At 44.2% G+C, this 8,738-nt stretch overlaps 1 protein-coding gene across 2 annotated transcripts in view; it reads right to left on the bottom strand.

Annotated features, from left to right (window-relative positions):
* Positions 1-1,188: 1,188 nt before the first annotated feature.
* adcy8 (adenylate cyclase 8 (brain)) overlaps positions 1,189-8,738 on the bottom strand; it is a 68,586-nt gene continuing 61,036 nt past the window's right edge. The window contains exons 13-17 of one of the 2 annotated variants that reach the window (XM_061693498.1): positions 8,496-8,654; positions 3,621-3,767; positions 3,432-3,524; positions 3,181-3,295; positions 1,189-1,694 (exon numbers count right to left, since the gene is read on the bottom strand). In XM_061693498.1, coding sequence (XP_061549482.1) covers positions 1,198-1,694; positions 3,181-3,295; positions 3,432-3,524; positions 3,621-3,767; positions 8,496-8,654 — 1,011 coding nt within the window. In that variant the 3' untranslated portion in view covers positions 1,189-1,197. The remainder of the gene's footprint in view (positions 1,695-3,180; positions 3,296-3,431; positions 3,525-3,620; positions 3,768-8,495; positions 8,655-8,738) is intronic. The other variant, XM_061693499.1, reaches the window with a different exon arrangement.

The raw sequence follows: 8,738 nt of genomic DNA, 5'->3' as shown, positions 1-8,738 counted from the left end.
AGCTAGTCCCATTTGAGAATATTTGTGTCCAGATAAAGGTGAGTTGCTGTCAGAAGGAAAAATAAATAAAATAATAATACAAATCCGGTATTGGGATTGACCATAGAGAAAATACTGTGAGGTGACAGATTCTGACAGCTATCATAAATTGTGACCTATCTTCCAAACTGCGGGGGTTCCCTGTGGTGTAATTTCATATTTCTTCTATTTATGTTAACGTCACATTAATTATAAGCTTAGTATTCTATTCTTATCTAATGCTTTTCTTCTATATAGACATTTAGGACTGTACTATTCATGCTTGACACCTGTACATCTGTAAAGAAAAGAAAACCAACGGCGCTCCAGACAGAAGACAACAGAAGGCAGTAATATAAAAAATTAAACATTTTAATCGTGTGGTCGCATATAAAACAAATAGAAAAAAGAAAGATGGACACAGCGAGGGAGGAGCAAAGTCTGCGGTGGTTAAAGGACACATAAAAAGAGGAAGTGACAAGTGACATGAACGTCGTCGAGACACTCCGGAAAAACCGACAGTCAGACACGCGGCAAACGGGGGCAGGACGTCCGTCCGCTCCCCCACGTTGTAACAACATTCAGGAGGCTCCAGTGGGTCTGGTCTTCCCCCTAGGGTTGCATAATAACAGGACTATTCAATGTTGGAAACTTTCCATGAGAATTTGTGGGAAAACAATATCCTAAACTTTCACACTCACTTTCTCACCTGAGGCCAATTTGCTGTTGAGTCTTCAATGAAGCCAACATGCTAAGATATTTTTGGAATGGAAGCGGTCCCGTGCTTGTGTGTGTTTTCGACGAGTAATGCAGCAAATTTGCTAATTCCACGCAGGAAGGCTGGAGCCTGCATTGGAACCTCCACCTTACTTGTCATATCCCAAACTGTGTGAAAATGATTTCACTCCTTACGTCGTTTTTTTTTTTTTTTTTTTTTTTTTAGTGGAAAACGTGATCTACACACAAGAAGGATGGTGCCCAGATTCTAACCTCCGACCTCAGAACTGTGAGGCTGATGAGCTAACCACTTCTCACTGTGCTGCCTGACAATGCTACCTTTTCTATAAATTCCCAGAACTCCCACGGAAAGTTTTCAAATTAGAATATTGCCCAAATTCCCCTGCTTAACTTTATGGGCAACTCCCCCCCCACCCATCCTCCGCAACCCTAGTCCCCACTTCAGGACACGTCGGTTTTCTCGGGGGCATCGGCGAGGTGCGCCGTGCCCCCGTCGTTGGCCAGCAGCGTCCTACGGTTGTAGTGATGATGATGGTGTGCCTTCATGATGGCCGAGTTGTTGTTGTCGTTGAGGATCTGCTTCTGCTTCTGGCGGTTGAGCGACTGGACCAGTCCCAGCACCACAGCAGCCAGCGAGTACTGGCCGGTCATCTTGCGCGGCTGCATGGTGAGCGGGTTCGGCAGCACACGGCCTGACAGGAAGTGTGTGCGGATTTTGCCCTCCTGCTCGCTGATGCCCTTTACGTAGATCTCACCGCGGTACTCGAAGGCGAACCCGCGCTCCTTGAGGATGACGCAGGTTTCCTCAGGAACTTGGATCTTGCCGCTCACGCCCGTGCTGTCCATGCGGCTTGCCAGGTTCACCGTCTTGCCCCAAATGTCGTACTGGGGCTTCTTGGCACCGATCACACCAGCCACCACCGAGCCCTGAGCCATGCCTGAGCACAACGCACAAGGGAAAGGAACTCTATTAAGATATGTAGTGAGAAATGTAGTGAAACACACCCAATATGTAAATAAAAATACAATTAGAAATGGACTGAGAAATATAGTAGATATTCATTCATTCATTTCCCATACCGCTTATCCTCACTAGGGTCGTGGGCGGTCTGGATCCTATCCCAGCTGAATCTGGGCGAGAGGCGTGGTACACCCTGAAGTGGTCACCAGCCAATCGCAGGGCACAAATGAACAAGCAACTCTTCGCAACTACGAGCAATTTAGAGTCTTCAATCAACCTATGATGCATGTTTTTGGGATGTGGGAGGAAACCGGAGCACCCGTAGAAACCCCACGCAGGCACGGGGAGAACATGCAAACTCCACACAGGCGAGGCTAGATTTGAACCCGAGTCAGATGTGCTAACCAGTCGTTCACCATGCCGCCCATAGCAAGATATGTCGTGAGAAATGTAGTGTGTGTGTGTGTGTGTGTGTATGTGTGTGTGTGTGTGTGTGTATATATATATATATATATATATATATATATATATATATATATATATATAGTGTGACGTGGCAGAGACAAGAAACACATAACGGGGCTTGGCACACTACATATCTTGCTACATATCTCACTAAATGTCACACAACATGTCGTGAGGAATGTAGTAAGATATGTAGTAAAAATGTAGTATGACAGTGAGAAATGTAGTGAAACATGCCAGAGATGTCTAGTTGTAGTAAGAAATGTAGTAGAACATGTAGTGAAACATGTTAGAGACGTAGTGAGACATGCAGCATGACCTGTAGTGAGACACAGTGTATCATGTAGCGAGAAATGTGTCAGGAACATGCAGTGAGACCAGTAGCGACGCATACTGAGACAGGTCGGAGCGAGACGTGAGATTCATGTAGTGCGTGAGAGTGTACCATGTAGTGTGGCATTGAGTAAAAAAATGTAGTCAGACATGTATTATGACATTTAGTGAGAAATGTAGTGAGACATCCAGCATGAAATATATTGAGACACGTAGTGAGACAGGTCAGAGCAAGACATGTCAGAGTCATGTAGTGAGATTTATTGTGTGACATGGCAGAGACATAAAGTGAAACACATAGTGTGGCGTGTAGTGTACCATATAGGGAGAACTGTAGTAAGATATGTCGTGAGAAATGTAGTAAAACAGTTTAAAAAAGTAAGAAAATTATAAATAGAATGGGTTAGGGTTAGTGAGACGTGTTAGATTTTTTTTTGTTTTTTTTTTTGTGTCCTGTTCGGCTGTTAGGTCAAGCAGAATGGAGGCTCTGTATCCCTTTTATGCCGGAACAGTTTTACCATGTCACAGTGGAGTTTTTAAGCTGGGCCGCCCTATCCAACCCAACCATATTCCAGCCAGCACCCACTACTATATTGTGCAACATGGCAGAGACATAGTGAAACATAGTGTGCTGTGTAGTGTGCCATGTGGTGCACCACTTTTACCAATTCTGAGTTCAAAGTTGTTGAAGGAGTGTTTGTTGATTTCTTGGATGCTTTCGTTGAGAGCGATGGCAAAGTCGGCCAGCGCGCACAAGTGACCCCATTTGTCTTCACACTGCTGTTGACACACAACAACAACAACAACACACACACACGCACACGCACATAAAATCCAGTACAAAACACAGCAGCCAATCAGATTTAGCTGGGGCAAGAAGCCACAATCGCAGCATCATCAGGCGGAGGATGCTCACCTGCTTCTCGGGAGACAAACCCGACACGGCCATGTAAGTGCTGCCGATGGTTTTGATCTTCTCGATGTCCTGGAATCGTTCTTCTCCCAGTAACTGCATACAAAGACACACACACACACAACGTCAACACACACACACACACACGCACAAACACACACACATGCATGAACAAAACACATCGTCGCTGACCTCGTCAAAGTCGGCAATGATCTCGTTGAGCAGTCGGAGGCATTCCACTCCCTGGTTGTTCATCTCCGTCTGCGAGTAAAAGTCAGCGAATCCTGGGATGGACGCGAACATAACGCCCACTGAGTCGTAAGACTGAGAGTACAACTCCTACAACATGAAACATGTGGAGAAATACATTGTATTATATGGAGGTGCTACAATTAATCCATTAATCGACAGCTATTTTGATAACAGATTCATTGTTGAGAGACATTGTTTAACTTGAACTTGTCATAATTCTCAGAATTTCAGCCTCTCAACAGTAAATATTCTCAGATTTTTGTAGTCCTCCTTGAAATCTGATTGATTATCTTTGTGTTTTTTTTAACGCTGTGTTTGATTATACTGATTGGACTTGATTAGGAAAGCCACACCCCTGTCTATATAAGACCTTACAGCTCACAGTGCATGTCAGAGCAAATGAGAATCATGAGGTCAAAGGAACTGCCTGAAGAGCTCAGAGACAGAATTGTGGCAAGGCAGGGGGTTACAAAAACAATTTTGTTGCACTTAAGGTTCCTAAGAGCACAGTGGCCTCCATAATCCTTAAATGGAAGACGTTTGGGAGGACCATAACCCTTCCTAGAGCTGGCCGTCCGGCTAAACGGAGCAATTGGGGGAGAAGAGCCTTGGTGAGAGAGGTAAAGAAGAACCCAAAGATCATTGTGGCTGAGCTCCAGAGATGCAGTTGGGAGATGGGAGAAAGTTCTAGAAAGTCAACAATCACTGCAGCCCACCACCAGTCGGGGCTTTATGTCAGAGTGGCCCGACGGAAGCTTCTCCTGCAAGACACATGAAAGCCCGCATGGAGTTTGCTTAAAAGAAAAACAACAAAAAAAAAAAAACCCTGAAGGACCCCAAGATGGTGAGAAATAAGATTCTCTGGTCTGATGAGACCAAGACAGAAATTGTTGGCCTTAATTCTAAGTGGCATGTGTGGAGAAAACCAGGCACTGCTCATCACCTGTCCAATACAGTCCCAACAGTGAAGGATGGTGGTGACAGCATCATGATGTGGGGGTGTTTTTCAGCTGCAGGGACAGGGAGACTGGTTGAAATCGAAGATAATATGAATGTGGTCAAGTACAAGGATATCCTGGACGAAAACCTTCTCCAGAGTGCTCAGAAACTCAGACTGGGCCAAAGGTCCACCTTAAAAAAAGACAATGACCCTAAGCACACAGCTAAAATACCAAAGGAGTGGCTTCAGAACAACTCCGTGACTGTTTTTGAATGGCACCAGCCAGAGCCCTGACTTAAACCCAATTAATCTCTGGAATGAAAATGGCTGCCCATCAACGTTCACCATCCAACCTGACAGAACTGGAGGGGATCTGCAAGGAGCAATGGAAGAGGGTCCTCAAATCCAGGTGTGAAAAACTTGTTGCATCATTCCCCAAAAGACTCATGGCTGTAGTAGCTCAAAAGGGGGCTTCTACTAAATACTGAGCAAAGGGTCTGAATACTTATGGCTGTGTGACATTTCACAGCTTTTGATCTGTGGTGGAGTTGGGGGGTGGAATTCTAGGAAAAGTGTGAAACTCAGGAGTGAGAAAAATAATACCCTTGGATGGCGTGAATTTCTGAAATGTGTTGAAATTGGACTGTTTTGAATTGGTTGAGCGGCACGGTGGACGACTGGTTAGAGCGTCAGCCTCACAGTTCTGAGGACCCGGGTTCAATCCCCGGTCCCGCCTGTGTGGAGTTTGCATGTTCTCCCCGTGTCTGCGTGGGTTTTCTCCGGGCACTCCGGTTTCCTCCCACATCCCAAAAACATGCATTAATTGGAGACTCTAAATTGCCCGTAGGTGTGAATGTGAGTGCGAATGGTTGTTTGTTTGTATGTGCCCTGCGATTGGCTGGCAACCAGTTCAGGGTGTACCCCGCCTCCTGCCCGATGACAGCTGGGATAGGCTCCAGCACGCCCGCGACCCTAGTGAGGAGAAGCGGCTCAGAAAATGGATGGATGGATGGATGAATTGGTTGACAAGTGTCAAAAAGTGGGCAGAATAACAATACATTTTTTTGTGTAGAATAACATCCATCCATTCTCTGAACCGTGTATCCTCACTAGGGTCACGGGTGCCTATCTCAGCTGACTTTGGGCGAGAGACCAGGTACACCCTGAACTGGTCACCAGCCAATCCCAAGCCGTGCATTTCTTGCATTTTTTAAAAATGTTTGCGCACCTGTGGATTGTATGATAAATATTGACCTCCCAGGCATTTTCCTCTACACAGTAGAAAATAAGTGTTCTGCGTATTCGGGAACGTGCTTATGGCTGGATGGGCTGTTGTGACTCTTTGAGTCACCAGCAACAAATTAATGCTAGTTAAGAGACGTTGTTGTCTCATAAGTAACTATTATTGATTTGCTGAAGTAACTGTAATCTCATTACTTTACCGTGAATCTAATGTGTTACTTTGTAACGGCATCACTGCCGATGACCAGTCTATGTCAATATGGGACCTGTCATTGATTAGCGACTAGTCCATTGTTTGTCTATATGTGCTCTGACATTAACTGGTGACCGGTCCATTGTTTTTCCATATGTGCCTTGACATTGGCGAACAATCTTATTTTTGTCTATATGTGCCCTGACATTGACTGGCAGCCAGTTCCTTGTTTGTCGATATGTTCCCTGATGTGGGCTGATGACAGGTTCAGGGTCTCCCAAAGTCAGTTGGGATAGACTCCAGGGGCCTCATTTACAAAGACTTGCGTGGATTTCCTCCTAAAACATGGCGTACGCTCAAATCCAGAAAACGTCATACGCACAAAAATATTCAGAATTCACAGCCCTTGCCTCAATTGCATTGTTGAAATCAAATGTTGCCGGGCATGAATTGTTCATCAGTGCTAATTATTCATGTGTCTCTGGTGTGCAGATTTCTGAGAACAGTTTCCCAGCATCACCTCGAAGTGTCGCCAAAGCACCAAAAGCTGCAGAAATGTGCGTACGCCAGCCATGCAGTTGGCGCGAGGCGCCGCACATTTCCACGGTCATGTCACTCCTGATACATCTGAACTTTACCGTGAAAAAGAACGGATGCCACGTTTTTGTGCGTAAGCACCTTTTGTACATGAGGCCCCAGCTGACCCAAACCTAACCCTTAAGAGGTGGAACACAGATGCATGGATGAACTTTTAATGAGAAAACACTTGAAGAGGTAACTGTTGTAATTTTATTTCTGATGAACATGCATTGTGTGGAGTCCCTCAGGGTTCTCTCCTTGATCATCTACTGTTGCAATAAGCAATAGTATATGTTGAAATCTCTATTTTAACGTTAAGGTGACAAAAAAAGTTAACTAAATAAGTTGTTTGTGCTAACCTGATATGCATACTGTTCAGTGCTCGCTCACCAGGGTCCAACATGTCTGCTGTTCCAGCATGGCACCCCCGTCGTTATGGAGCGTTTGCGTCTTTGTTGCGAAGGTGAAGGCAAGATAAATTATGAATGTCTGGAGATCTTGATCAATTATAAATGTCTAGCGATCTTTCCGCTCCCAAAATGAGTGTCGCTAATTAACCGGGACGTCATTAAAGATGCACACTGGCTGCCTGCTAATCGGACCTTACATTATTCATTATCATGATCCCGTTTATTGTTATTATTTATTACTGCCGTTTTTGGAAGCAATCAGCGGAAACCAACAACACTGACAAACATACTAAGTGCCTTTTTATTTTTAACTTTACCTCTCACATATAGGCACATATAGAAAAACAATGCACTGGTGGCCAGTCACTCTGTCTTCAATGAAGCTAACATAATAACATTGTTTTGTAATATGGAATATATGGAAGGATAATATTGATTGGACGCTTGTTAGCCTCATCACCAAAAGTACAATCAACACCTTTTGGTCTGCATCAACAGCTTTTGAATTTGTTACTTTTTTTTTAAAAAACTATATCTTCAGCAGGGTTTCCTAGTAGTTAGCATGTCTGCTTCACAGTTTTGAGGTTCTGGGCTTGAATGTGGGCTCCTGCCTGCTTGTGGGAAGTTAGCATGTTCTCCCCACTCTCATGTGTGTTTGTACCCGTATGATGCATTCCACAAAGGTTCAGGGAAGGTGGTATAAAGGTTAAAATACTGGAGGTGGTTAGAATAATTGACTTTCCGGAGAGTCCCTATGTCACGAGATAAAAACCAAAAAACAAAGGTGCTGATTGGCCAAAGAGGATAAGTGCAGATAAAAAATTCTTACATTCACTTTTAAGTTTATTGGACTTCAATTCCAAACTAATAATTACGTAAATACATGAAAACATTTTAGACAATGCAAACGAGAACTAGCAGACATTCCAACAGCTTCTTCCCGCTTGCCGTTACAATTTCATGTTACAATTTCATTGTAACATGCTGCCAAGGACTCTGCATCATTTGCACAATTGTCCCCCAAAACAAAAACAAACAAACAAAAAAAAACCCTGTATTGGCATTACCACATTACTGGTCACCTCTTACTGCTCAGAAACTGCATTTTTATGTTTTTATATCTCAAAGGTATTCACTGTAAATTGACTGTCTGTTGTCGTACTAGAGCGGCTCCAACTACGGGAGACAAATTCCTTGTGCGTTTTTGACATACTTGGCAAATAAAGACAATTCTGATTCTGATGAATTCAATTTCAAATGATACTGTTCAGATTCAGTTTTTAAATGCAATGTTTGAACTTACTACAAATTCAAGTTACGTTTTTCGAATTCAGTTTTTGAATGCAATTATTCAAGTGTAGAAATTCAGATTCAAATGTAAATGATTCAAATTCACTTCCTGCTGGCACATATTTCAGCCCATACGTACAGCGTAGCGCACGGTAGCTCACCTCATTGTCGCGGTCCTTCTCCAGGAAGTGCCTGGCGACGTGGCTGGGCAGGATGTTCCTGAGCATGTTCTCGTTGTGTTCTCGCAGCTCCTTCATCTCGTTGATTTCCTCTTTGGCCTGAACGCGCCACAGAAAGTCCAGGCGGGCCGTGTACTCCAGCTGGACGCACACCCAGAAAAACCACACCGCCATTTTAGACATTCAGTCAAGCCGGTTTGTTCGGGGCGTTGTTTTCTTTATTAC

The sequence above is a fragment of the Phycodurus eques genome, chromosome 13 (genome assembly GCF_024500275.1).
Source record: "Phycodurus eques isolate BA_2022a chromosome 13, UOR_Pequ_1.1, whole genome shotgun sequence".
NCBI classification, from domain to species: Eukaryota; Metazoa; Chordata; class Actinopteri; order Syngnathiformes; family Syngnathidae; genus Phycodurus; species Phycodurus eques.
Note: the sequence above shows the minus strand (reverse complement) of the source record. Positions and strands in the feature narration are given on the sequence as shown.